This window comes from Hypanus sabinus, chromosome 9, assembly GCF_030144855.1.
Source record: "Hypanus sabinus isolate sHypSab1 chromosome 9, sHypSab1.hap1, whole genome shotgun sequence".
Taxonomy (NCBI): Eukaryota; Metazoa; Chordata; class Chondrichthyes; order Myliobatiformes; family Dasyatidae; genus Hypanus; species Hypanus sabinus.
The window spans coordinates 94,672,751-94,688,715 of record NC_082714.1 but is presented as its reverse complement, the minus strand read 5'-3'; the positions used below and the strand labels follow the sequence as shown (position 1 = coordinate 94,688,715).

The 15,965-nt window shown below is 40.5% G+C and overlaps 1 protein-coding gene across 1 annotated transcript in view; it reads right to left on the bottom strand.

The window, feature by feature from the left end:
• LOC132400087 (uncharacterized) overlaps window positions 1-9,744 on the bottom strand; it is a 79,639-nt gene extending 69,895 nt beyond the window's left edge. The window contains exons 1-5 of the mRNA XM_059981165.1: window positions 9,702-9,744; window positions 8,568-8,906; window positions 8,176-8,478; window positions 3,596-3,712; window positions 3,426-3,484 (exon numbers count right to left, since the gene is read on the bottom strand). Of these exons, the coding sequence (XP_059837148.1) occupies window positions 3,426-3,484; window positions 3,596-3,712; window positions 8,176-8,478; window positions 8,568-8,906; window positions 9,702-9,744 (861 nt within the window). The remainder of the gene's footprint in view (window positions 1-3,425; window positions 3,485-3,595; window positions 3,713-8,175; window positions 8,479-8,567; window positions 8,907-9,701) is intronic.
• Between the last annotated feature and the right edge of the window lie 6,221 nt (window positions 9,745-15,965).

The following is a 15,965-nucleotide window of genomic DNA, read 5'->3' as shown; positions in this document are numbered from 1 at the left end:
TGGGGATCTGCGAGGAACACAACGATTTGCATCTCCCTGTGAATCAGTGTAAAATGTAAGTAAGCAAATAACTGATGAATGGATTGTAGAATGGATTTTGTCGGTCGCATGAGGGTAACGGGGCAAAGAGTAGACACAGTCATATTAAATACAGAAATAACTGGAAATATGAGGCCAGAACATTAAAGGGATGCCTTCAAGTTATCACCATTAATGACCCCATCACCTGGAACATGACCTGGAGTAATCAAGAAGGAGGTGCAGCAGCCCAATGGCACACACTCAATCTTTTAGGACCAGGTTAATCTGCACTGGGATCACAATTCTGAATAGACAATCATAGCTACTTCATCATTTCTGCGTTCTTTTTTGAACAACTCCCAAATGTATCATTATTGTAATATACTTTTTTAAAGCATTGAATTTTACTGCTGACGCAAAACAACTAGTTTCAAGACATATGCCTGCTGTAGTATTAAACCTGCTTGTGATTCTTATTAGCTAGAATTGCAATCTAGGTCGTGCAGAAAACGCAGCAGTTGCAATAATTGTATATCGGAGCAAATGGCAGCACAATTGATCCTTAAATACTCGACAAATGATTTCGGCAACTACCTTCGGCATTCGATTCGTGAAAAAATGTTCTGTAATTATTGCAAGGTGGGCCGAATCATAAAGAGTCCAAAATGCAAAGTCCAACTGATTAGGAAATACGCTTGGTAGAAGGATTTAGGAAGGACTGTTAGTAACACTGGAGACTGTGACAAGTGGTGTGCAGTGGGGTTCAGTGCTGCATCTATTTCTGTTTCTCATATGTGATTTGTATGAGAACGTAGGCGGCACAAAAATCCGAAAAATATAGTAAATAGATGAATGACGTTAAAATTGGTAGTGTTGCAGCTGGTGAAAAAGTTTACCTAGGGCTGCGATAAGATCAGGAACAACTGGAAAAGTGGGCAGAGGAATGGCAGGTGAAATTTAAATAAGAAAAGTGTGAAGTGATGCATTTTGAAATGATCAAGGCTCAATTCCCTTCGCCACCTACAATTATATGCATTAGGAATTTGCTGTATTGTGTTGTGCGACAGCAACGAATGCTGACAACATTCAATGATTATGCAGACATTGAATAACAGGTGCAAAATACATTCATACCATTTTGGAAGGTGAAATCATAAAGAGTCCAGAATACAAAGGTGTAGGAAATACGCTTGGTGGAAGGATTTAGGAAGGACTGTTAATTACACTGGAGACTGATTAGGAAATACGCTTGCATGGAAGGATTTAGGAAGGATTGTTAGTTACGTCGGAGACTGTGACCAGTGGTGTGCAGCGGGGTGCAGTGCTGGATCTATTTCTGTTTCTCGTATAAGTGATTTTAATGAGAACGTAGGCGGCACAAAAATCCGAAAAATATAGTAAATATACGAATGACGTTAAAATTGGTACTGTCGCAGCGACTGAAAAAGTTTACCTAGGGCTGCGATAAGATCGATAACAAATGGGAAAGTGGGCAGAGAAATAGCAGTTGAAATTTAAATAAAAAATGTGAAGTGATGCATTTTGAAATGATCAAGGCTCAATTCCATTCGCCATCTACAATTATATACATTAGGAATTTGCTATAATACGTTGTGCGACAGCAACGAAAGCTGACAACATCCAACGATTATGCAGATATTGAATAAAAGGTGCAAAATATATTCATACCAGCATGAATTTACAATGTAAGAGCTTTATTAAAAGTTGGCTGAAGTACTGCAGTGTTGTGGGAAATAAACACAGGAGGCGGGGTCAAATTAGAATGTCTGACTGGATCAAATACCTGGGAGCGAGCATTTATAATAGTGTGATGTTTTTGTTTCAGCAGCCACATACCACTTTCAAGAAGGGAGTATTTTTTAATATAAAGGAGGCTTTCTCGCTGGGTAGTGTCCGCAATGATTGTACCTTGAACGCTTCCATTTCCATTTCTGGAAAAATTAAAGCACGGCAGGATTTACAGAATAAATGACACGGCCCGGAATATGTTGCAAAATAAAGAGACATGGGATCACAAACCAAAATTATCAAAGTATCAATGTTGTCAAGAGTGTTCCAAATAAAATTTTCACGGTAAAGTTATTTAGTATGTCTAATTACACGACCCTGAGATTCATTTTCATCCAGGAGTTCACAGTAAATATAAGAAGTATGATGGAATCAATCTAAAACGGCACACAAAATGAACGAAATATAACAAATTCTACCATAACTAAAGAAAAATAAATAAATAAACAGATAGATAGATAGATAGATAGATAGATAGATAGATAGATAGATAGATAGATAAATAAATGTTGTTGATATATTGACTTGTCGTGATCTGGAAAGTAAGTCCATAAGTTCTGGATCTGTTCAGTGTTGTGATTCAGGAGCCTAATGTTGAAGCGTAATAACTGTTAAAGAACCTTGGGGTGTGGGACCTGAAACTCCTGTGCCTCCTTCTAATGACAGCAGCAAGAAGAATGTACGGCCTGATTGATCGAGGTCCTTAATAATGGATGCTGCTTTCCTGCGAAAGCGCTCCATGTGATATGTTTAATGGTGGCGAGGGCCCTGACTGTAATGGATACAGTTTTTCTCTCGACTTCTCTGTTGAAGGGAATTGATGTTTCCAGACGACTCCTGAAGCAACCTGTGAGAATATTCTCCCGTTGGCATCTATAAAGGTTTGTCAAATTCTTGGATGACATGCCGAATTAGAGAGAAATATGGTGGAAAGAGTTGAATACAAGACGGTGATCATACAATGACAATATTATTGCATTTTTGGCTGCCGCACCATAGGAATTATTTGATTCAGTAGTAAGAGTGCGTAATAAATTCATAGGAATGTAACAGTGACTGAAGGGCTTATGTTAACACTGATTGACTGAATAATGCTTTCCCTGAACCGGTGGAAGCTGAGAGGTACCCTGCATAGCATGAATTGCCAGATGACATTATGGGGACAAGCACAATTACAACATTCAGAAGTCATTTGGACAGGTACATGGATAGAAAGAGCTTAGAATGTCATTGACCAAATGCAGGCAACGGGGATTATTCTAATGATGCATCATAGCCAGAGTTAACGAGCTGCGCTGAAAAACATGTTTCATGCTACACAGTCCTTGTAATTGTTATCCCAGCATGTCGATGTGCTAAGAAAAGTTTTGCAATGTTCCATTTGTAACCTTTTGAAGCCCCTTGAAATAAGCTTAGACAGGTACGCGGACGTTCAGAGAATGGTGGAATGTACGGGGAACCAATTGGTTTAATAGGTATATAAACATCATCTCCATTACCTCGGAGAAACGTTATGCGAATAAGTGCCAGCTGTTGTGCTGCACTATACTATTTAATTTTCGAAGTAAACCAAAGCAAAGATAAAGGATTCGTACATCATTTCCTGCCGCCCGAGTTCTCACTTCTGCGAAGTTCATCTGACCGCTCTTCTTGCCTGAAATACAAAGATTTAAGATAAACGTTGTCTTAAAATATGGCACTGAACGAACGCAGAAATAGAAAACAAGAACAAAAATGTTGTGGGGAGTTAGAACGAATTAGGTACCTGACTGTCGGATCCTGCAGCTGCGTCCCACGGCGAATATAACCGCGAACAGAACTATAAACGCCACAGGGAAGCCGACAGAATTCAGCAAAAGGCAAACATTGAGGGAAGGGGGATCTGTAAGAGAAAGGAAACGTTCATTTTTGTTCTAACATATCTATACCATAATTTCCGATTTTAATGATATATTCATAATGATAGTACGCACGGTAGGAGGTATCATATGAATTATAAATACTATACATATGATTTATATATATTTCTGAAAGTTCTGGATATCCGTCTACGAATCAAAAGAGGGAAGGCGAAGGAGAAAAAGTCGGGTGGATAATTAGAATCAGAATCAGCTTCAAAATCACTAACTGGTCGTGCAACACTAAAACCTATAAAGTACTGTAAGACCATAAGACGTAGGAGCAGAATTAGGTCTTTCAGCCCATCGAGTCTGCTCGGCCATTCCATTATGGCTGATCCCGGATCTCACTTAACTCAATACACCTGTCTCCTCGCTATAACCTTTGATGACCTGACCGATCAGGAAACTATCAATTTGCGCACGAAGTATATCTATAGACTCAGCCTCCAATGCAGAATGTGGCAGAGCCATTCTACCGAATCACTACTCTCTGGATAAAATTAAACCTTTTTCCCTCTGTTCTAAAAGATCTGCTCTGAATTTTGAGGCTGTGTCCCTTAGTTCTGGATAGTCCCACCATAGGATATATCCTCTCCACATCGACCCTATTGAGCCCTTTCAACATACGGTAGGTTTTAATTAGATCCCGCCGCATTCTTCTAATTTCCAGTAAGTACAGGTCAAACATTACCAAACCCTCCTCATAACTTAACCGCTTCTTTCCTGGATTCATCATCATGAACCTTCTGTGGAATCTCTCCAAAGACAACCTATCATTTCTGGGAGATGCGGCCTTAAACTGTGAACTATACTTTAAGTGAGGCCTGAATAGTCTCTCATAGAGCCTGAACATTATCTGTTTGCTTTTATATTCTATTTTCCTTGAAACATGTGCAACATTGTGTTTGCCTTCTTTACCTTAGACCTTTACCATGTAAATCTGTAAATCAACCTTCTAGGAGTCTTGGCCCCTCTGCACCTGTGATATTTGAAATATCTCCCCATTTAGATAAGTCCACCGTATCATTCAATTTACCAAAGTGCATTATCATATATTTCCCAAAACTGTATTCCATCTGCCACTTTTTTGCCTGCTTTCCCATTTTGTCTAAGTTCTGTTGTTTTGGCATTTCCTCCTCAGCACTATCTACCCTCCACCTAGCTTCGTATCATCCGAAACTTTGCCACAAAGCCATAAATCGTATTATCCAAATTATTGTCAAACAAAAAGAAAGGAAGCGGTCCCAATACTGTTCCCCCAGGAACAACAATATTCATAGGCAGCCAACCAAAAATACCTCCTTTATTCCCACTCGCTGTCTCCTGCCTGTCAGCCAATCCTCTATCCATGCCGCATCTTTCCTGTATAGCCATAAGATTCCATCTTGTTCCCTCTCCTTTGTCTGCCCAGCTTATTAATTCCTCGCAGAACTCTAACAGATTTGTGACGAAAGATTTCCCTTGACAGGCGCCATGGTGACATTCACTTATTTTCCCATTAGTCTTTCAGCATCCCGACAAGTCTTCCTTAGTAATAGACTCCAATGCTTGCCCAACAAATGGGATGAGGCTAAATGGCCTATAATTTCTGTTCTTTTTGCTCTTTAATCCCCTGTATTCCATTACAATGGTGATAAATATGACATGCTTATACTTCTCCGTCTCAGATTGCAGTAAGATTTCAATAATATTATGGTCATTGCCTCCAAAGGTTTCCTTTACCTTAAGCTCCATAATAACATCTGAGTCATTACACAACATCGAATCGAAAGTAGTCTTTCCCCGCGTAGGTTCAAAGCACAAGCTGTTCTAAAAAGCTCTCTCGCAGGCATTGAATAAATTCTCTCTCTTGCGGTCCGGCATCGACTGATTTTCCCGATCCCTCTGCATATTTTAGACCTTCATCACGATTGTGACATTATATATTATTGCATGTCTTTTGCAGATCCGTTGAAAATCTCAACGCCCATCCTGAGCTCAATTTCGAGACCAATATATGATTCCCATAATATCATTTTTTTCCACGCATGCAGTTTCTGAACTCCACCCACAAAGCGTCAACATTCTCCAACCCTATGTCACCTCTTTCTAAAGATGAAATTCCATCTCTTCCCATGAGAGCCATACCACCGCCTTTACTTTCCTGCCTGATGCAGAGTATATTCTTTGATGTTAAGTTCTTAACTATGGCCTTCTTTCAGCCATCGCTCCGTGATGCCCACAAAACCATTAAGACGAATCCAAAATTGCGCCATGACTTCGTCCACATAATCTTGAATGCGACGCGTATTCTAATACAGCACCTTCAGCCGTGTATTCTTCGTTTTTTTGAATTATGCATCTGTGATACAATTTAACTATTTGCTCTGTCTGCATGTGCACCCAATCATTGACTTGTCCTACCTTACACTCATGTTACATCTATCATCTATGTAAACCTGCAGGATCATCTTCATCTCTGCCATACCAGTTCCCATGCCCTTACGATAAAAAGAGATGTAAAGATACATTAACTTAAATTATGACGCAAAAAGAGAGCAAGATCGTGAGGCAGTGATAACCAAGTGGATACTATACATAGGCAGAAAGATGCTATGAAGTGCTAGAGACTACTTCGCTCTGCAAGATACATTCCTTCGGAATAAAATCACCCCAGTGTAAGGTACGATGGAAGTTGTGGTGTATGCAATGATTACACAAGTCATCATCGCCCACCGATATGTCCACAGTCAGATACCAATCACATATTAATCGCAAAAACTCCGGCTTACGCAGGAGCGAAGCAGTTGCAACCTATCGAGGTGGTATAATCTTAAGATTATTTGGGAAAGGTCAGAGGTAACCTTTTTCACATAGAGTGAGCTGTGCATGGAACGCGGTCAGAGGCAGAAAAATCAAGCTCAGTTAAAACACTGTTAGATGGGCACATAGATGATGAAAAAATTGCTGTATAAGATAGAAGGGTTAGAATCGGTTAAATAGTCAATTTCGTGTGTAAAAAAGGCCTCCACTGTGCAGTATCCTGCGTTCTATACCGAACAGTGTTTATGGTTCATTTCCCTTGACTACTATTCAACGTTCTGTCCATCTTGTCAGCGCCCTTCAGACCATTGGAATATCGTTTTTTTTTCTCCTCCTTTTTCTGGCGGAAAATTAAAAAGCATTGTGTTTTGATGCGGAGGATAAGGAAGCCTCGTACGCTTTGCGAAGTAAGTGTCCTGAAGAAGTATGGTGACAACAAAGCCAAGTGTAGGGATTGCCTGTGTCGAAGGGAAGCATCCAGGAAACAGAAGAAAAAGTTTCATTCTGGAGCTCAAATCCAGAGCCTGTTGATATCAGTAGGTATGGAATGTTTGACAATCTTAACCTAGTAGAAAATGAGTCCAACGGTTTGGAATAAGGTGGTGAACAAGCCACCACAAAGGGGTCGATAAGTAAGAGTTTATGGCCAGTGGAACATGAAGAATGAGCGAAGAAAGTTCCATGTCACCTTAAAGCATGAAACCGGGTTATGTTCTTCAGGTTATGAAATGTGTTTTCTTTGCTAGACACGTGTGTGCAGAAAACATAAAACAGTTGAGAAAATATTTGATATCAGAAAATAAAAACAATATATTATTTTGAGCTACAAGAACGTAGAATTGGGCCTGAAAGGGAAATATTATTATAACTAAAAGATTTGGCAGAGATGGACAGAACGGCCTTTTTCTACTCGGTGAACCCAAAGGAAAGTTGGATCACAGAGAAGTTAAAAAAAAACAGGAAAAATAGGGTTGTTGAAGTAGGGTTGGAGAAAGAGGGTCAGCTGAATTATAAAAGATTGTATGAGCAGTAAGTTTAAATGGACTGCCCGTCTGCAGGAATATTGAGAGAGCATGTAAACTTGTTACCCCGGATAAATGTTAGGGCGGAAAGTGATAAATTGAAATTAGAATAGAATGTCAAGAAAATTCTAATATTTGTCATTATGACTGACCTATACATTGAGCTACAACTCTGAAAACCGGGATATTGAAGTATTGTGAGACATACGGCAGAAATATAATAATACTAGAACAGATCATATCGTCATATACTTAGTTCCTTTGTGAAGTAAATCATTAATCATAAGCGTTTTCCGCTGAGGCTGGGTGAGAATTGAACGAGAGGTAATGGGATAAGTGTAAAAGTTTAAATGTTTCAGAAGGAACTTTTTCACTGAAATGGTGAAGAGAGTATGGAATAAGCTCCAGCGAAAATGGTGGATGCAGGTTCGATATAAATACTCAAGAGAAATTTGGACAGCTATATGGATTGAAGTATAGAGGGCTAACCTCCGGGTGCGGGTGCATGGGAATTGGCAGATGAAAAGTTCAACGCGGTCAAAGTGAGCCAAAGCGCCGGTTTCTGCACTGTACCTTTAAAGTACCAATGTTTCGAATTGCCACTTCTTCACGATAATTACCTTTTCGAGGGAAAACACTGTCAGCAATGAAGTTTTCGGTCGCGTTGACTCGAAGGGCGCAAGTGCACACGGCGCCGCTGCGCCATGTCTCCACCGGGATTCCGATCTGACTCCTGAAACTTTGTGTCCCGTCGCGGTCTATTGTTCCGGAATCCACTCGTCCCTCGATATTACGCCCCGAAACACTCCAGAGTATGATATGGGCATCGACGTCCACGTTTTGCGCCAAGCACATCAACTGGACCGTTTTCACTCCACGAATTTCAGTCATCGGCGGTGTTAAGAGAACAATGCGCGGAGACCCTAATGGGATATCGGAATAAGGGTGCAATTACTTAGGCGTAACACCAGGAACTTCCGACCAAATGATTTACAAATAACCTTTTGCTAACCTGTAATCACTAGTTTGGTACCGTTACCGAACACGAACGGCTCTTCGGTATATGATTTGGCTGAACAGTAATACCACCCCGAATCACTTCTCTGCACATCATTAACAATCAGGGAGTAAATAGTACTTTCAGCGTTGACTTGTCCCGATAACCTTCCAGCGGGGGGTGTGTACTCCATCACAGAGTAAACGTACTGTAAATGTTCTTGGTGCTGCCGTTTGTACCAATTAACTTTCCCACCTGGTAACCAGCCCGTGTGGCAATCCACCTTAAAGGTACTTCCAACTGAAAGAACCTGAGATGACGGCGTCTGGTGGTAAACGTCCAGAGGGCTAACAACTGCGAAAGAAAGAAATTCACCAGAGTGTTATCAGGGTACAAATCCATCAAATCTATTGTAAAAACAAAATACCAGACTCTGCGTAAAATGCCCAGTGCGATCTTTATTTTTTCTTAGGATGCATAATGTCAATTGAGACTTACATCGTAATGATTGAAGCGGAGCAAACAGAATGGGGAAAATGATAAAGCGATGAAGAAATAGAGATAGAGATAGGGGTACATAGATAGACAGGCAGAGGGAGTGATAGAGATAAACAGAGTGGCAGACAGATAGACAAATAGAGCGAGACACAGAGACTGACAAATAATAGGGGGGACATTTGTAACTGCCAGAGGATATTTCAAAGTCACTGTGGTAGAAAACGTGGGATCCCGCATCATAGTAAAGTCCTGGAGAGGCGGGACTGGAGAGGGATTTGGTGTTACGGGAACCTAATAGTAATCCAGAAATATTTCAGTGATCTTCATTGTTGCCTAACTCTTGAACAAAGAGGCCGAGGGATTTCTCTATTCTTGCTCCATAAGGCAACGTGGGATGTTTCATCAACATCAACCGAATCATTTTAAGGTCTGTCGGGAAGCTCTGGTAATGCTGGAACAAGGTGAACTTTGCATAGCTGAGAAAAAATTCAGATGAACGATTTCCCCCAACGACAGGGGCTTCCCACTGGGGTCCATTGATTCATCGGTCAATGGTAGAGTGCCATGGCTTGGATAAACCTATCCTAAAGGGATCACTTCAATAATCTGAGGGCGGAATTGCGCCGCAAATTCGAAAAGATGATGACTAACCTGGAAGGAGATGGATCAGGACGTAGACCCATAAGGAGTCCATTTTCCCGTTCCCTGCCAATTGTACACCATGAGATTTCACAGATATTGGTGGACTCGGAAAGAAAGCGAAATACTTGTCAGGTGCCGAAATTAGGTCTTGCGTTTAAAAATGCGTCTGTGGAAAGTCCCGCACTGTACTAATTCGTGCTACAGGTTTCCTGTTTACACGTTAAAAGTTCGTAAGTGCATCTTTCTTCAAAGGGCATTATGTGATACATAACGAACACGTGTGGAAAGCGTTGTGTGCCTCAAGCTGCTTACACCGTAGGCAAGAAACAGGCGTTGTCAAGTCACCTTGTTTTATTTCTCTCAGCCGTGTGGCCCTTGCACTTTATTTGTCACGCTGCAGAGCACTTCTTCAGTAACTACAATTTGGCAATTCAGTTCTATGCTCCCATACGAAATTCAGACCGGAATCTTAATTTATAATCTAAAAAGTCCCAGCTCGGTCGTAAATATGATCAAATACTGAAGCTACAGTGCCACACGCGCAGAGAGATCTGGAGATTTATTACGATTTGGATGAAGAATTTTCTTCTCAACTTAGTTCTGAATGGTCGACCCTAATTTTAAAGCATGGCGGTGAATCTCGTTACCTAAATCCAATCGAATCATTAACTCAACATCAACTCAGTGAGAGCCAGAATACATTTTGGTGTTCTTGCGAGTTAACATCCAATTATCCTAAAGACCACCGACATTGCCTTAGTCCTATCTTCAACTCTGTGATCATTTCCTTGCAACAAAAGCAGCGGGTTATTTCTTTCCCATTTGCCTCTTGTTCTTCTACAGTAATTCTTAATGTTTTGTTTAAAACTACCGACGAGTACCATTTGAAATCAACATCTTTCAGACGTTGATCAGAAATAACTTCTTCACTAATTGTTGACCGGTGCACTTGAATTTACATTTCTCCACATCGCATTTCAGTTTCTTTGTACCTTGAGCCTTCGCTCATACACGTTTCACCTTTTGTTAAAATGTTATATTTCCGTTAACAAAACATCAATCCATGATCATATATCATATCATGTTTAATAATTTCCTGTGACGCCATATCATCTGTTTTCATAAAGTAAACACGTTCAATACTTCGCTTTTAACTCTTCAGTGACTTAAAACCTCTAAATGTAGTGTTGTCAATCATGTTTCACACTGATGAATCAAGAATAACTCCATCAAATCCAGTCATTCTATTTTCCCAATTGCCACGTACTTATGAGCACATTTTAGCAGTTTACTTGACATAAATGTCGGGTCGACCACTACTAGTATATTGCTTTTCTTTTGTTTCCTTACATTTATCGTATTTTCGTCTGTGGGAATACCTATCGCATTTTCCAAGATGACGACGAGTAGATCTACATCATCCATAATTACCCTGGATTTTTTCCCCTCAAGAACTTTACACTTCTTTTAAATTTATTGTCAATTTCACCAACAGTATTTATTTGTATTAATCTTACTCTCCCAGAATTTCTCCTACATGGATTGATAACTCTTTGTCGATTTCAAAATCATTTTAGTTTCCCATGCTCTAAAGACAAAGATGAAAAAAAAATATATTTTCATAGAAATTATCAATTTAAAAATCAATATAAATTGTCCTGCTTCCTTTCTTCAACCTGAAATAATGCCGACAGACTTACCGTCTATAGAGGCGAGATTTAAAATGGACGTTTTACTATAATCCTCATTTTCTCAACCAAGCAGTCAACTATTCCAACGACAATCCAATTTTGTTATATTATGCCGTGACACATTATAAAATCAAAGGGATTTTAGAAAATCAAGTCCCATAATTTGGTGAAACGTAATGCTGACGTTTGTCTCCATGTATGTTTTATATAACTCCATATTACACAATATTTGAGATGGGTCCTTATCGGCTCTTAGCCGTTTTAGATTTCAACTGCATTCAAAGTAAATATTCTTACTCTAAAATTTGAAACTAACAAATTGGAGCCGTGCATTGAACGATACCTTTTCACTAATGACTCCTCACAATCCCATGATGAATTTTTAAATGTATTTTTTTGAAATAAAATGGTATTGTTTTAGGTGAAGGAGTTTACGTCAGATAATAATATCATATAAACGAAGATCACTGATCAGGCCTTCCACTTGCCTTCTCCGCCGTACTAGTGCCGGCTCATTCCACGCATGCTTTATTTTAATACCATTCGCGAAGAAGAAGAAGAAGTGGTGTAAACTCTGAAGCGAGCGCTCTAAATTACACGTCGTTTGCCTCTCTCTAGTTCTGTCCTTCTTGGATGACAATAGATTCTCTCCATTGTCAGATTTCATCATTGTTCTGAAACTTCCCTTTGAGCTGCTCATTGTTTCGGCTAGTTCCTAAACTCACCCAGTGTAAATCTCACAAGCCGCGTTCCAGACCTTGGTACTAAAGTCTGCAACGAATTTCCTTTCACGTAAATCGGCTCCGGCTCGGCTCTACCTGGATCTGTAAGTTCTTTCTGCCCTACACTATTTTTCATATTATTTCCGTCCCCAAAGTCAGCCATGATCTAAATGATTGTTGCAGGAGTCTCAGGAGCAAAGTTCTCGCTCTGTTCCAAGTTGCCAGACAACGTGAAAATTTGTGGTCCAAATGTCCTGCAGGGAAAACATGTGAAGCTAGGTGTTGGTTTTGCAAACATTTTTGATGTTTCCGTTAATGTTTAACAGCTTCTTCAGATTTAAATTTATAAAGTTCTTTGTTTACCGTTAGTATCCGCTACTGCTCGTTCCGAAAGCTGCAACCGGAAATCTCAAACTTGCTGCGCACCGTCCTCTTGCGACACGCATGGAACGTTACAATTGCAGAGCACTTGTCCAGCCAACTTGAAGCCTCTTCACTCAACGCCCAGGAAAAGAAAAACAGTTCAGACAAAATAAATGGCAACTCACTCACTTCGGCAGATACGCTCTTGTAGGCCCCAAATGCTTATTAAATCTGGCTCCTTATTCCTACATATGGAATATTAAATATTTGAAGGTAAGATAGCAAATATGAAAGTAGGCTAGCCGATGACATAAAAGAGTACATCGAAGGTAAGTGCGGACATTAGAACTCTGGGAAATAATGGTAGGCAGGCAGTAATGGGGGAATAAAGAAATGTCAATCGAAATTAATGTATTTTACACCTGCCTTCACTGTGGAAGATATCTACAATATGCCAGAAACTCGAGAGTATCAGAAGGGAGTGTATTGATAATACTAAGCAGAAGGTTCTTGGGAAACTGAAAGTTCTGTAAGTGCACTCCTGGGTTCTAACAGAGGCAGGAAATTCTATGAAACGTTAGTAATGTTCTTTCATGAATCAGGAGGACGGCAACACTGTAAATGTCTCCGGAGCTTTTTAAAGAAAGGGAGGGTGAAGGAATTTATAGGCCACTTAGCTGGACGATAGTAGTTGGGATGTTGCTGGAGTCCATGATTAAGGATGAAGCTTCGGTGTACATGGAGCCACATGATACAGTAGGCCAACATCAGGGCAAGGTCTCCTGAAGGGCAGATCTTTGCTGACAAACCTGTTGGATTTTACTGAGAAAATAACTGCGTGAAATATAGACAACGGAGAGTTTGTGGATGCTGTGTTCTTGCATTTTAGAAAGTTTTGACAAGGTGCCACACATGAAGCTGATTTACAAAAGAGCCAATGGTATCCCTGGAAAGATACTAGCATGGATTGAAGAATAGTTACCACAGACAAGTAATGTTTCGCACTGTCGGTGTTGGTATTGTTTCTTTTGAAACTTGACGTCAACGATTTTGTAGACGGATTGATGGCTTTGTGGCGATATGAAGACAAGTGGATGAGCATGTAAGGTAGTGCAGGAAACACAGAGTCTGTAGAAAGACTTAGACAGAATTGGAGAATGGACAAATAAGTTGCAGCTGGAATATAGCGTGGGCAGTATATGAGCACATACTTTGGTAGAAAGAACAAAGGCATAGAATATTTTCTGAATGTGAAGAATATTCAACAATCTAAGTTGCAATGAAAATTGGGAGTCGTTAGTAGGAATCCCTAAATGTTATTTGCACGTTGCGTCGGTGGTAAGGACGGTAAATGCTTTGTTGTCAAGCATTTTGAGACTAAAATATAGAAGCAAGGCTGTAATGCTGAGGCTTTATAAAGTACTGGTAATGCCGCACTTAGAGCATTGTGAGCAGTTTTGGGTCCCAGACCTAAGCAGTGAAGATGGTTCAGAGAAGTTTCACGAACATAATCCTGGGAATAAAAGGTATAAGGAGCCTTTGATGATTCTTGAGCCGTTGTCGCTGCAGTTTAGAAGAATGCAGAGGGGATATCTCAATGAAACCTATCGAATATTGAAAGACCTAGATAGAGTGCGTACGGAGTGGATACCTCCTTCCGTTACTCAGTCTGGACCAGAGGCCACGATCACTGAATAAAGGGTCCATTGACAACAAAGTTAAGGAGCAATATCTTTATCCAGACGTTTGAGAATCTATGTAATTCATCGTTAAGGGCGCATTAAGAAGAAAGCTATGTTGGAATGGCGGAGCAGAATCGATAGACTAAATGGACCTACTCTCCTCTTCTAGCTTATTGTCTTATTAGCATACCACTAACGCCCTTCTGGTCTTGTGATAACAAGAAAGATATCCAATACTTTCACTTCTCTAGGCGTAACTTAGGAGGACGACGGTGCCTGACGGCGACTTCATTGCTTGCATCTTCGGAAACAGCTCTGTTCTATCATTAGACTCTCTATTTTTCCATTTCAGGACTCTTTTGAGGACCCTGAGCTGGGGTAATGAGCTAACTACGGTTCTTTGCGGGAATGGCACTCACTCTCGCAGTTTCACGACTGGCCGTTCTTCGGCACGCCAAGGGCGCGGCATAGGAGCCTCTCTCGCCTTTGGAGCTCTGATATTTCCTGGCTCCAGAGATGGGACAATCGGAGGTCGGTGCCCGTGCAGGAGATCGGTGTGTCGTTGGAGTCGGAACATCTCAGGCTGTGTGCCCAGAGGCCAGAGATGTTTGGGCACAGAGCTCGGTAAAAGCGATGCAAAGGACGTTTAACATCATAAATCAGCGAATTATTTTGTTATGCATCCCCTCTCGCTGTGAAATGGGGATAGCTCTATTTCCCTCATTAGTGAGGGAGAGATCCTACGGTATGTCAAATTACCCGGTGAACGAATAGTCTTTCACATGGATGCTTTGCTGCACGCTTGCGTACTTGGTGGGGTTGCCGATGCTTTTAAGCTGGTGTGAGGGGGGAGTCATTGATTTGCTGATGTTTATGTGTGGCTGGGTGGTGCTGGAGTGGGGGAGGACTTTGGGATTCTGACACTTAACTGCCATTCATTGTTTGGGGAACTCCTCTCTTTTCTAAGATGTTTGCGAAAAAGAATTCCAGCATGTATATTGCATATATTTCTCTGATATTATATATACCTATTGAAAACTGTTGTTACGTTACACACCTCCATCGTGCATCGACGGTTTTCTCTACTTTCTATCAGTATCTGTAAGTACCTGATTGCTAAGCATAAAGGATAGTATGGATAATTTATGGACTCTCTCGCTTTTCTCTTTATCTTTCTCTCTCATTCTCCATTAAGGCTATTTTAATTAGCTTACCAGATCTGCTAAACTCTATATTTCAGAACCTATCCGACAATCTATAGAATTTCGGACAGTGATAACCAATACTGACAACACTGTTCGCTACAACAATTTGTTGTGGACTGAATTACACATATACTTTCATGGAATTGTCCTTGCGTTGAGCTGCTGTTGTTAAATGAGACCGTATTACTAACAGCGTTAAAGTTTTCCTTTCCTGCATCGCTGGGCACGACACCCCCCACAATGCTGGATTTCAAGCCCTAGGTACATGGGAAGTCCATCCTTTCATATTAACCGGCGGATTCAAAGTTCAAAGTAATCTTATTGTCAATGTACCTATGTTTCACCATTTCCCACTCAGGGATATTTTCTTGCGAGTCCCTAAAAGAACCAATAGAAGAGGAAGGGGAACTATGGAATCAAACTAGCAAACAATACCAGTGGATAGTAAAACTTTTTTCAAGTCTGTAAAATCTAAAAAAGAGTGATGTCAATGGATAGAGGAGCGCTAGAAAGTAAGGCCGGAGAAATAATAACGGGGACAAGAAGATGGTAAATAAACTACATAAGCTGTTTACGTCAGTCTTCATTGTGGAAGTCCCCAGCAGTGTGC